Source organism: Apostichopus japonicus, chromosome 20 (assembly GCF_037975245.1).
Source record: "Apostichopus japonicus isolate 1M-3 chromosome 20, ASM3797524v1, whole genome shotgun sequence".
In the NCBI taxonomy this organism is placed as follows: Eukaryota; Metazoa; Echinodermata; class Holothuroidea; order Aspidochirotida; family Stichopodidae; genus Apostichopus; species Apostichopus japonicus.
The window spans coordinates 23,067,527-23,081,311 of NC_092580.1; the positions used below are offsets into that span (position 1 = coordinate 23,067,527).

The 13,785-nt window shown below is 38.6% G+C and overlaps 1 protein-coding gene across 2 annotated transcripts in view; it reads left to right on the forward strand.

Moving 5' to 3' along the window:
- Positions 1-13,785, forward strand: part of LOC139962167 (E3 ubiquitin-protein ligase HUWE1-like) — an 84,371-nt gene that overhangs the window by 17,101 nt on the left and 53,485 nt on the right. For both annotated transcript variants that reach the window (XM_071962127.1, XM_071962128.1), the window contains exons 10-29: positions 86-185; positions 651-751; positions 2,288-2,349; positions 2,861-2,949; positions 3,648-3,728; positions 4,255-4,340; positions 4,967-5,068; positions 5,397-5,697; positions 6,367-6,468; positions 7,020-7,100; positions 7,283-7,389; positions 7,962-8,139; positions 8,693-8,784; positions 9,336-9,544; positions 9,828-9,885; positions 10,678-10,854; positions 11,080-11,325; positions 11,559-11,805; positions 12,339-12,738; positions 13,343-13,465. In XM_071962127.1, the coding sequence (XP_071818228.1) occupies positions 86-185; positions 651-751; positions 2,288-2,349; positions 2,861-2,949; positions 3,648-3,728; positions 4,255-4,340; positions 4,967-5,068; positions 5,397-5,697; positions 6,367-6,468; positions 7,020-7,100; positions 7,283-7,389; positions 7,962-8,139; positions 8,693-8,784; positions 9,336-9,544; positions 9,828-9,885; positions 10,678-10,854; positions 11,080-11,325; positions 11,559-11,805; positions 12,339-12,738; positions 13,343-13,465 (2,942 nt within the window). The remainder of the gene's footprint in view (positions 1-85; positions 186-650; positions 752-2,287; positions 2,350-2,860; positions 2,950-3,647; positions 3,729-4,254; positions 4,341-4,966; positions 5,069-5,396; positions 5,698-6,366; positions 6,469-7,019; positions 7,101-7,282; positions 7,390-7,961; positions 8,140-8,692; positions 8,785-9,335; positions 9,545-9,827; positions 9,886-10,677; positions 10,855-11,079; positions 11,326-11,558; positions 11,806-12,338; positions 12,739-13,342; positions 13,466-13,785) is intronic.

Genomic DNA, 13,785 nt, shown 5'->3' on the forward strand with positions numbered 1-13,785 from the left:
TGAATCGCCAAAGTACTTTGTTTAAGCATACATTTGTATCACTTTACTTTTCTCAACTTTAAACATCTCTCTCTTTCCTCCTCAGATGCTACTATTCACCCATGTTCGTCTAGCCCACTGTTTCTCAAGTTCTCAGCAGAGGTTGTTATGTGTGCAAGCTCGTCTTCAGGCTCTCTCTGTGCTAGGTGAGCTCTCTCCCCCCCCCCCCCGCACCCCCTCTCTTTTCTCTCAACAACACAGCTGTCCCTTACCCCTGTACTCTGAAAAGTTGAGAATGTGCTACTACTTATTGAACCTCCTCCTAAAATCCAAATCATTAATTATGAATTACAAGTCAGATGTTGTATTCCAAAATACACATTGTAGTTTGGAGTTGTTATTCTTACTTATTAACCTCCTCCTAAATTCCAAATCATTAATTATGCATGACAAGTCAGATGTTGTATTCCATAATACACACAGACTACACATTGTGGTTTGGAGGTTGTTATTCAAGAAAGAAGCTGCCTACCGTTCATGACTGATCCCTGGACAGAAGCAATTGGCAAGCTTGATTTGCTAAGAGTTTGGCAGCAGTACAAAGTCTCTTATGAAGCAACATTGATTCCCTTTTAGCAATCATAATCTAGTTCTTATCCTTTCCTCTCCAGTTTACTCCAGTGCAATCTTTGATATACCAAGTACACTACTGTACACAGGTCTTGTAGAGGAGTTAGTGGAGGTGCTACAGGTGGATAATCCATTGCTAGTGGTATGTATCTGACAATGAGAATACATACCTTCATAACTACATACTTTACATACATACGTACTTTACATACATACTTAACATACATACATACTTTACATACATACATTCATACTTTACATACATACATACATACTTTACATACATACATTCATACTTTACATACATACATATATACTTTACATACATATATACTTTACATACATACATATATACATACTTTACATACATACATACTTTACATACATGCATACTTGACATACATACTATATACATTCAATATTTATATACATACATACAATACATACATACTTGCATACATGCAATACATACTTTCATTTCATTTACAGTGTTACGTTAGTTCAACCATAGCTTCAAATTGTAACAGGTTTTTCATTCAAAGTCATATTTGTGATTGAAGGGAACCCGTCAAAAGTGAAAGAGATGATTTAGGTTGTTATAATGTTGCATCGGTTTGTATGTGTTTATAATGGAATGTATCATACAGCTTTAAAGGAGCGCCATTCTAAGCAGGTGTAATCTCCAAAGGTCTATTTGTCTGTATTAACCTACACAGGCTTTTTTTTGCAGTAGATAAAGTAGTTTTTAAAACAGTTCAATATTTTTGTCTTTGGGATATCTTAAAGGCAACATGTTAAGCCCATAGTGGGTCAGTGGATATCACAATGCATTTATTGTGAATAAATTTATAGTCTCTCAGATATTCTCAATGGTATGTTTTGATGGTCACGACTGGCACCATCAGAACACAAAGCCAACTGGTTGTATCTACTATGCCCAAACTGCCAAAAATATGTATTGCTACCCAAAATGGGTCGCCAATTTTTTATGGTGGGTCACTAGCCCGGTAGTGGCAACCGAAAAAACCCAAAGCAAAATGGAATCGATAAACAGTGTTTTACCAATGAAACCTGTCATAGAGCTTCCTCCCTGTGGTGTGTTGATTTGATTACCAATTTTTGATCAATTTGTGTGCTTGGTGTTGTTCTGTAATTTTCAGTCGATGTGCAATGAATTGCAATCACATCAGTCCATGTGCAATCCTCCAGGGAGTAAAATTTTGGATGACTTAGGCTCCCCTGGTTGCCAGGGAAAATTTTTGCCAAAATGCAAGGTCTCTCCTGTCTTTCAATATAGAACAAAAAATATTTTGCCCACCTGTTGCATCAGCATCACCACTAATGCTTAAAACCTCAAGGAATTCCTTCATTTTCAAATGGACCTTAGTACGTATTGTAGGCCTATAACACTTTTATACAAAATGCAGCTAATGTACAATTCTTCTGATACTTTGAGAATCCGAGTGAAAGTGAGATATCGTTATGTAACTTTAGTAAGATGACTTGCGACCATCTCTCATTAAAAAAGAGTCCATTTTGATATTGTCTTTGACTTACGAGGGAAACTGGGCAACGAAGTAAGAGAACATGTCTTTCATATTCACGCATCCTACTCCAGATATCCTGCTATGATATATCGCAGCTTAATTTTATTTTCACTTGATCATATATTTTGCAGGAAATAAAAGCGGCATCTCTTAGGACACTGACATCCGTCATACATTTGGATCGAAATCCAGAGTAAGTTACATCGACACTTTCTCTGGAAAAATTATTAAAATTTTTTTTTTTTTATGGGGAAAAGGCCTTTTTCAAAGAGTATAATTGAACATATGTTCAAATCGTACAGCTTTCCCGAAAACTGTGCTACCATTATGGAGGACAAAACCCTATTAATGTGGAGAAATGGGAGTAATTTTGAGGTAAAATGATTCTGCATTTGCCCCTTCTTTTTTAAATTTATTAATGTATTTCTCGATTGATGAACTCTTTTGAGGTTACATGTCCCTCTTCATGTCAATGTTAGTTTGCACCCAATTATCCACTCCCATGGCTTGCAAATATCCGTAGGAAACGTTCTTCTTGTTCTTGGAGGATATATATCCGAAGGACGCGTGCTCTTTTGTCCGTGGCAAGGTACACTCTATCGGATATACCCTCGAATTAACAACTATGATAATTAAGTTGTAGTTTGTAGTCATCTGATGCATATTCATTCATGTAAATTTATTTGCCCATCTTCTGTCTTCAGATTGGTCAACATCATTGAAGCCACGGGTGCTTCTTCGTACCATGGGTTCTTGCCAGTGTTAGTCAGACAGTGTATCCAAGCCATGATAGGTAAAAAATGCAGAACTTTTATTTGTATAGTGGTAGTGACCTGATTTTCAAACATTGTTCAGCTTTTTAGCACAAGATGATCTTCAACCACCGTGGGCAGAGACAATTGTCGGTCGTACGGTTGGCTTCCCTAAGCAATACCATTAGGTCCCTAGGTTTACCTAGTATCATATTCTTGTACGGTTGACTGCCCAAAGCAATACCATCAGGTCCCTAGGTTTACCTAGTATCAAATTGTACGGTTGACTGCCCAAAAGCAATACTATCAGGTGCCTAGGTTTAAGCTAGTATCATATTCTTAATTATTTGCATTTTTAGCATTTCTAAAACTTTCTCCTCGGGTTAGAAAGGAAGTTTAAGCTAATCTTCCACAAGAGTCTGATTAGATGCACACTTTGTCACCGTTTATAAAACTGTATCCTGGCAGAAAAAGCAAATATAAGTTTATGTAATAATTTTTACACTCTTGTCAGGCTCCAAAAACCAATGTTAATAAACATCAAAAAGTCGTCGTACCAGTTGAAGGTTACCCAGTCATCGGAAGTTTGATAATCGACATTCTAGAATTGAGAATTTTCAATGAATTTGATGAAATATAATGTTCTTATCCACTTCTGCTTTTTTTCTGAAGCTCTTTTTTGTTGATTGCTTTTCACGTGTCATCCTGACAATAACTTCAAATTTCATCTCCTCTTTAGATCCTAATCAAGAAGCAGTTCCTCATGTTCTAGCCACTGCCTTGTTCTCTTTTCTTTATCACTTGGCCAGTTATGGGACCGGTGAGTACAACCTTCAAGGTCTACCTTGTGTATAGTACCAGTAGTTTATTCTGTTCCCTGAGTGATAATTATCATCAAGAGGAAATATTGCAGTGTTTTAGTCTCAAGCAGAGGTAAGGGGGTGGTGGAGGGGAGACAGGTGAGAGGGATGGCTACCCACAAATTGCATTGCTTAGTTGACCATGTTTGTCGGTAATGGTATGCTACCCATGTTTTGCTTCAAATCAGATTTTACAGTGTGTGATTTCACTTGTGTGTTCAATTTGTAAATGCAATGTAGATAATATGTGAGTGCTATGGGAGAAGCTTCAGCAAGAGACATTCTTAAAAGGGATCCCTGCTATGCAGAAATGAATTCTCATGTCTGAATTCAATGGCTTCAGTATAAATCTTGCTATCTTATGTCTCGGAAAAGTAAAACTGGTCGTAGAAATCTGCTGTCAAGTTTGTGTAGCGGTTGTACTTATCCTGCTTGTAATGGTATACACATATATAGACTGAATACGTTTTATTGTGTACACTTCAGGAGGAGAGGCTCTTGTGTACTGCAATATGATGGAATCCCTCCTGAAAGTTATAAAGTGGCACGGGGAAGACGAAAATCATACCACAGTGAGTATATTAAAGAGATATCCAAATAATTTTTATCGGTGAAGTTTCTTGCCGGATGCCTTTTGAATTCCTTGCTTTTAAAGAGAGCTATACTTTGAGAGCATTTGTGACTTTTAATCATTTGTGAGTTTTAATCAATTTTGGGGAAAGTTAAATTTTTGGAATAAGATATCTTGATCAGAAGGGAAGGTATGAAAGGTCAATTCTCTCTGTAAAATTCCCAACAGAGAGGTCGCTTCTGTTCAGTATCGGGAAACCTTTTGCTCATGTGGTGTTAAGATAACAGAAACCTCAGCACGATATTTCTTATTTTCTGATTCAAGTGAAGATGGATTGAATCTTGATGTTTCCTTTGACCACTTGATCTCCTTTTTGAATGGCTCGTTCATATCGATAACATTTAAGAGATTTGCTTTATGTGTATTTGTTAGGTTCAAATTTCAATCTTAATTGTTAACTTCAAGAAGATATTTCTCTTTCTAGGGAATATTTATATAAAACCTTTTAGTTTCAGTTTAACCGGATAGAAGCGATCCATTACTATGCTATTCTAAGTCCTGTAGTTAAATGAAATGTTGCATGATGGCAACATTTTAACGAGTTGTTTCTCCTTTTCTCAACAACAGTTTGTAACCAGAGCAGTGAGAGTTGTTGATCTGATCACCAATCTCGACATGGCAGCATTTCAGACCAACGGGGGACTTTCTATATTCCTCAACAGACTAGAGGTAAGTATATATAAAATTAAATATTTCTCCAGGATATGTGAGTGAAAAGTGTCACATGCATTCTGGAGTTATGTGCATTGCATTTTTCATCTAAGATAAAGATTTAAATTCCTTAAAAAGGAGTTAAGTTGGATGTTGGCAAGAAGGGCAACTGGAGTAAAACATTGGTCATTGCCGTTTGTATTCTAGACCTTACATTCTGAAGGGATCGAGTGGTACATTATCGAAGGTAACTCAGTGTTATCAGCCTTGTCACAGCTGGCAGTATGAAAAACAGACCAAAAAATTTGTATATGAACATTTTGTGTTCCCCCATTTCGTCCGCCAGCACGAAGTGAACATATGCCGGACCGAGGTACCGTATGTTATCAGACCGACCATTCGAACATCAACAATGGAAGCATCCCTGTCAAACCCAGCCTCTCCTAGTCAACAGTTTGATACAGGTGGTAGCTCATCTAGATCTGAAACTCCTACACCTGAACAAGGGGACCTGACGGGCCAGCCCAGGTCACAGAGCAGAGAGGGCTCGTCCGAGATGGAGACGGACAGTCCGAGTGCAGGGCCGTCTACCACCAGGGCCGCAGATGACAGCTACTTTCTCGAGACCCAAGAGGAGGGTAAACCAGGTATGACAATGACTGGGGTTAACTTGCCTAGGGGTGATAGGTCGTCAAAGTAACTACCCTCTCATGATCTGTTCCCAGAGATTATGTATCTGTGAGAAAGTTTGTAAGTCTTGGATATCAGACATGGACACGAAAAGCAAGAATTATACAGATGCCATGCAGGTTGAAGGTCTTCTGTCTTTTCTTTTCTTTGTAAAGTGGCTCAGATTGCCTCTTGCAGGAATGATATCGCCACCACTTTTAACTGAATATGGTAGATGTGATGGCTGATAGAATATGGACAGATAGTTTACTGTCATGAATAGAAAATGTATTGCAAGCAACATGTTTTTTGGTTAGGTTTAATTGCAAACAAAACTGATATGCAAGTGTCAGGAATATGGAATGAAGAAATAAATTGGACACAGAATGTAAGGTTGTCAGTGGGAAGATGTTGATGTCTTGGGAGAAGTATGAAGCACACATTTTGCTGGTAACAAAGTACATTTCTACGAAATTGGTGTCGCAAGGGCCTGACGTTTTTCATCTTAGCAGGGAGGGCCATCTTCGAATGGCAGTTTGTCTTTGTTAAGGTGGATCTGTCAGGTTTGCCTTCAAGATACTGTACAAGCTCTGTGAGAAGTTCCCTGCACACAAGTGAAACTGAACTTGATTTGATTCTCTCTCTAGGACGGCAGTGCTTCCCACAGAGGGCTGCTCTCCTGAAATCCATGCTCAATTTTTTGAAGAAGGCCATTCCAGATCCAGCGTTTGCAGACAGCATCAGACACGGTGAGTGAGATGACCAGCAGTTATTTATGATGTATAGTTACCAGACAAGTATGTCTACGGGGAAGACCAACTTACACCCATCGTCATATCCCCCCTAAAAGATAATCAGGAATGAGAGAAATGAAAACATACAGATAAGCCAGCAGCCACAGTTTAGACCCCCCATCCCCATCCACCCCACCCACCCCCACCCAGAAAAAACAAATTAAATAAAAATAAAAACAGAAGAGAAAGTAATAACTAGTTGACTCTCTCCTATGGCATGGTTTCTCTATGATGCTTCCATTGTAGCATATGGGGGTGTATGTTTCCATTAGTGTTGCCTGTGGCATGGGGCATGCTTTCCAAACACTGAATATCAAGTTCAACATGAAGGTTATCTTTCTTCCTTCCTACCATATTTGGTTTCATCTTGCTAGCATAACTCTCATTAGGAAGTGACTGGTTCCCTTCTCACTTTATGGAGAAAGTGTAAGAAAGTTGGGAAACATTTGTTTTGTCATGTTTTGTCTGAGTTTGTAAACTAACCAGGTTCTTTTACTTGTTTTCAGTTATGGATGGATCTTTGCCAAGGTCTTTAAAACATTTGATCAGCAATGCAGAATATTATGGACCATCCCTGTTTCTCTTAGGTGAGTAATTCAAATGTTTTTCTTCTTAGTGAGTGATTATTCTTACCTTGTGTCTGTTTTGAAAGATTCTCTTCGGATTGATTGTTCATCCCCCTAACTGATAAATATTAATCTGTGAAGATTGATTATTATGATTTCTTGTAGACAAATTTGTTTTTGTTTTCTTATCTTATCTGATCTAGCTTGTGAGTTTGTGACTGTTTACGTGTTCCAGGAGCCGTCACTCCTCTCAAGTCTACAAGACACTGGCCTTACAGACGTTATGCTTCACGCACTGCTCATCAAAGATGTAAGTTGTATTCACAATCAGAAGATGAGTATTTACTTCTTAAGTCTTCTGGAATGCTTCAAGAATAAGATGATAGCAATTAGGATATTAATTTTAGGATATTAATTGTCAATTATAGAAGCAGATATGTCCTCTTCTGCTGCCCAAAAAAAGAGGTTTGTGAGACGAAATACTAAAGTATACTTGAGTAGATACTCCATTCATGAATAGATAATTCATACCAGCAGAAAACCAAATACCAAGACCGCCTTGGCATATATATATATACATACATATGTACGTACGTATAAACTGTACTCTCATTTCTCTTCATGTTACTAAAACTGTCAGTTGAAGTTGTTATTGTCAGCACATGATTGGACTTCTTACAATCAGATAGCACTGTTGTGGAAGAAGTAATTCATAGCTTCCTACCAAACAATTAATACTTACTTGAAAACTGACTTGAGTTAACTATAGAGTGAAACTGAAACCACAAATAGATATAGTATTTTATCGATTTGATTATTAGATTAAAGATCTAAATACTTTATTAAACTGATTAGTCGCCCAATTTCCTTCTCCCTGGTCAGGTTCCTGCCACGAAAGAGGTTTTAGGCTCCCTACCCAACATCTTCAGTGCCCTCTGTTTAAACGCAAGAGGTCTGGAAGCTTTTGTGAAGTGCAAACCATTTGACAAACTGTTCAAAGTTCTGCTCTCGCCTGCGTATCTTCCGGCGATGAGAAGGCGAAGGAGCAACGAAATAATGGGTGAGTTCCGCTTCTCATTTGACACTTTATAACCCACAGGTTGTGGTGTTTTCTGTTGACACTTCAAAGAATAAAGTTCGTTGGAGGTTGAACAACGAGTGTGTTACCCACCACCGTGTTGGATCGGTTGCACTTCAGTTGGGAAGACTTATAACTGTTGTGATGGCCAACTTTATCCGGGAATTATTTTCTTGAAATGAAAATACTTTAATGATAGCAGTACTGTGTGCCTTGCAGACAAACAAGAGATCTCTTGATCGTTTCTTTCCCCTTCAATGATGCAGACAAGATTTTCCTCACAGAGACTCACTTAGCTTGTTGGGATGCCGTTTCAAAATTCACCCATGATTAATAATATGATTAGTTAAATAATTGAAAAACTTTTGTAAAATTCCTTACTTTCTTTGATTATCATCATCTCTTGAAAATGGGAATATCTTCTGAGCGATCCTCATTGAATATGTTTTGTCAAAATAATTTTTTTTTCTTTTTTTTTCTAAAGTACATTTCTCATTTTATGCATATCCTGTTCTACATTTTGTTTTCTATTCAGGGGACACTGCTTTATCATTGGGCAGTGCTATGGATGAGCTGATGCGCCATCAACCTTCTTTAAAGTCAGATGCAATGAAGGCTATTATCAAGGTATTCTTTCTGCTCAATCTTCAATAAGCATGCCTCTTTGTCTACTTTACAAGATGACAGTTGTCGGGGATATTATCCATTGTTCGCACAAATTTGTAAATTCTGTTTTGCTATGCGCCGAAATGTGCTGTTAAAATTAAAACAATAGCAATAATTTTTTTGTCATTGTTTCTCTCTCTACATGAGCCGTAGGAAGACTGTTTCAAACTTCTTTCTAGATTTCATATATTCATTTTAATATTGAAGTTACTTAATGTTGTGTATTAAAATGTAGCATTTGATTGATCACAACTTTTCGCTGCCTGTCTTGGCTTCCATCTGCTTCCATCCAGTATTTTACCTAGCAATGGAAAATTGACACAGTACTGGTGAGATGTTACAATGATTGAAGGAGGAATTACAATACCAACTGCCTGCCTGCCTCTCACCCCTCCCCTACCCCCATAACCACCACATTATACATCTGCCATGAGGGGGAAGAGGCTACTGATAACTGCCACTTTAAATCCACTTTAAATTTAAACCAATACAATTGTTCATTTTGTTTGTAGCTCCTGGAGGAGATTTGCTCGTTAGGACGTGACAAGAGATACACTTGTGCAAAGACCATCCCCAAGGGTAAAAGCTCAGCTACCACCACCCCACAGACAGCAGGAGACGATACCTCTAGTGATGATGATGATGACGAGGAAGCAGTCACCGAAGAAATCAGGAACCCCTCAGAGGTTGCCGCCAGAAAACGGGAAGCAGAACTCCCTCAGTGAGTCCTTTTTTTTATTTATCATTTATTAAAAATCTTTTCTTTGTTTCTGTTCCATAATGCATCTTAATAACAATGATTCTCAAAGAATGTTCCAAGTTTCTAGCGTGATCGTAGGAGAAATACAAATTTAGTGGACCAATAAGGTACGGGCTGGCATATGTATATGTGAACAGTTTGTGATTTTATCATGTGGGGTCAACCAACTGAGTCTGATTTAAGCTATAAATGGATACTTAAGAAGAAAAACCAAAAAACCGTTTATGCCGTTCCTTTATTTCAGATTTAGTGACTCAGAAGAGAAGAAGCCTATACCTCTTCTTGACTACATCTTTAATGTGGTAAGTCACCTTTACTACCATCCTCCACACACCGTCCCACATATATCCAGTAAAGGTACAGCACATATTCAGGTATTAATAGCACTAGGACAAAGTCTACATCTGTGGATCATATTGTTAATGATGGAGCCTCGTTTAGAAGTTTGTTTTTTGTTAAGTGACTTTTTGAAGAGAAAAAGTTAACGTCTCTTCTCAAACTCTGTTTAATGGGGTAAGTCAAGGTATAGGACACATTCGAAATTGACTAGGTCGGACTTGTTATTTTTGCCATGAACAGAATATGATAGGCCCAAATTGAGCAACTCCTGATTTGTGCAATGAATTGACTCTGAGGAGAGAAGCACTCACCTCATTATGACTATATATACAATGTATTAAGTCAACAGTGTGTGATACACACCATTCAAGTTAGAGGGCCATATTCTAACAATTGTTGACACCAGCCCAAAACCCTGGATATCTTTATTATAGTCAGGGAACACAATTGCTAGGATGTTGTCATATTTGCTATAAGTTAATGTTGTCAGGTTCAGGATTTAAGATGCACCAAGGGATTATAGATATTAATCCTCCCCCCCCTCCAAGTCATTGTTAACAGTGACGTTGCAATTGATCCATATTTCAGTCATTAATCCCTGCCCTTCAGGATTATAAGGTTTTACACCAAGGACACTCCGTGTCAATATTTCAAGAATGATAAAGACTTGATCAAGGACTCTTCTTGTTTACCAGTTTCATCAAGAAATATCCAAGTTTCTACCTTTGTTTTACTTTTTTTCTGTGAATTCTCAGATGAAATTTGTGGAGGCAATCCTCTGTACTAATGCCACGGATGACCACTGCTGGGAGTTCGTCGGGCAGAAAGGCCACGAGCCCCTGATGGAGATTCTCCGTCTGCCCAACCTGCCGATTGATTTCCCATCCAGCCAAGCATGCCAGTCAGTTGCCAGTGTATGCAAGGCTATCTTGGTAAGGAATTCTCCTTACATACACCAGGCTCCATCAATCAGGGATAGAGATGCATCATACGCCTAGAATGCTTACAAATTAGAGTAACCCTTTCCATGCTGAACTAACGTCCTCCATCATGCAAAAGAAGAATAAGAAGAAAGCAAGATTTAAGAGAAGATTGAGTATCATGACCTCATGTTTCATCTGCTTTTTCATTTTTTTCCTTATATTTTTATATTACAGTCACTAGCCAGAGAGCCACAGGTTCTGAAGCAGGGCCTACAAATGCTGAAAGAGGTTTTAGAGAAGTTAGAACCCCTGAATCATCCATTGCAACCTCCCGAAGGTTCTATACTCCTCAAGGAACTATTGGACTCTCCGAATCCTCCAGAGGCCCCCCTCTCGGCCGGTGCTACACCCCTCCTTCACTCTGTGGTGTCAGCCCACTCCTATGTAACGATGTTGTACCATGTTTGTAAAGTTGGACAGGTGAGCCTCCCTTTCAGTGATATTTTTATGCGTTCTCATGTCAAAGATGTACGACATATTCCTACTTTTAACCTCACTCAGAATTTCATTTCTATTTTGCACATCGTTACTGGTTCTTTAGCTGCAATTTGTCTGCATTTAGAGCTTTCCAATGACACATTATGGATTTCACAATAGCGACTCACCATTCCTCAGATCTTGGGATTACGTTTTGGCCCTTTATATCATTTCAGGGGGATGTGAGGACCATTTCAATTAACCAATGGGGTACTGATCTGGGTCAGGAGGTCCTGGCAGGGTTATGCCAGCTGTACACCTCTCTGGTCTGGGAGAGTATAGTTCTCCTGTCTCTCTTTACCCCTGGGTCAATTCCAGAAAATTGTGACCTTGGAAAACAGGATATGAAAAAGCTCTTGGAGCTCACTGCTGAGATGCAAGATGGCAGAAAGTCACGAGAACATGGGACTGGAGCTGCTCCAGGTACTGTTTCTTTGTCTTCATTGTTTGTTTGTTATCAGAGGAATTTGGTTAAGAATTGAGCATCGTTAGATACTTAAAACTGACCTCCAATTTTGCGAAACCTGTTACATTAACAACACATTTTCGTAATATCTTGTGGTAAAGATTGGTGATTATTGATTCATATTTGTTTAAATGATTTTTCCATCCTTTTGTAAGAACCTGTATGATGGCATTGAATTGGACTTTGTACTGGGTGTTCATATCATCAGGTTCATTAGTGTCACTGTTTGCTGACTATACAAGTTTACTTCATAGACTTGAAGACAAAAAGGCATCTTTCACACATAATGACATATAGATCAGTATGTACATTTTAGGGACGGCGTATCACATGAAAATTACACTCTGGGCATCCTATGGGTTGCATCAAGATAATGCACATCGTACAAATAAAAGCATGTTTGTGTATACGAGTACTTGAGCCATAATGTCAGTATTGAAATTTAAGGAGCTTCTTTCTCATTTCTCCCTCACTGCCTGGTTGTCTCTAGTACCTACATTTGGTCCAGGGGAGTCTCCCACCACTGTGGTGAGTAGCGCCCTCTCCAGTATGGAGATGGAGGACAACCAACCTACGGAGGACATCGCTGCCGCCGCAGTGGTCAAGGAATCCAAACCCACCATGAACCTGCACACCCTGCAGCAGCTCAAACAGGAAGTACCAGCCCTCTACGCTCCCTCTCGCCTCGGCAAGGCACTCTCGGAGCTGTTCGGCCTGTTGGTGAAGCTCTGCGTCGGCTCTTCCATGCGGCACAGGATACGACCCAATCCACAGGCCAATCAGACGGTACCGCCAGAGTCGGCTCGGAAGACCGCCAGGTCTTTGATGGAGCTGCTGATGAAGAGTCTACAGTGGAAACCACCAACGTTGGATTCTCTTCCAAAATTCAGGTCTGTTCTCGTGGCTAAGAGCAGCAAGTGTTCATTGATGAAAAGAATTTAATAAAAAAATTGTATAAATTTTGGTGTAAATATCGTATTCATTTCTGTAGTAGCATCAGTGCATATGGACGGTTAGGCAGTATCGAAGCACATTGAACGGTAGAAGTTGTGTTAGTTGCTATTCAAGATCTAACTTTTTAAAATATTGAAAATGTCATGTTCTCTTCAGCTTTGTGAAAATTTATTGGAAATTTTGACAATATAAAGAAATGACCATCTTGGTTGGTATAGATCTGTGAAGCATTGGTTAAAATTTAACAAAGTTCAATAAAAATAAAAAGGAGGTTTTTTTGGGGGGGTCTTCACCATTAAAGAATTGCCTGATATCAAGGCTCTACCTCTGAGCTATGACTTGAAAGTTAGGTAATCATATGTTGCTTTAACACTATTCAAGGTAGGCTATGAACGGTATGGGATGCCACCATAATAAGGATTCTCATTGCATAAGCAAGAGAAATTTAACATGAAAGGAGAAAAGTTTTGGATAATTCTCAATACTTGTGTTTTATTTTTCTGTTTTCGGTGTTCATGTTTGCTTCTCTTGCCATTTCAGACTGACATTCTATATCTGTGCGGTAAGCTTTGCGTCTCCGATGCTCTTCGACGACAAGAAACAGCCCTACCACCTAATGCTACAGAAATTCTTTTCATCTGGAGCTCATAAAGTTCTATTTGAGTATGTTTTTATTTTCGATTTATGATTTTATGGAGAAAAAACAGATAAATATATGCAGATTATTTTCAATCCATTCTACATGTTTGTAAGCCTAGGGTGACCATCAAGAACACAGGTTTTCTACGGACAGTTTGGTTTTTTTCACAACCCGAAAATCCTGTTTAAAGATTTACAAGCATGACAGGATTTAATCCTTTTTTTCAAAAATTTACAATTTCCTACGGAACAATACAATGAAAACGATATGTTATAGGTTTGCAATTCATTTTGGGATTTCTATCAGTTAACTATAGACCGATTCTACAATTTGACCATCACCT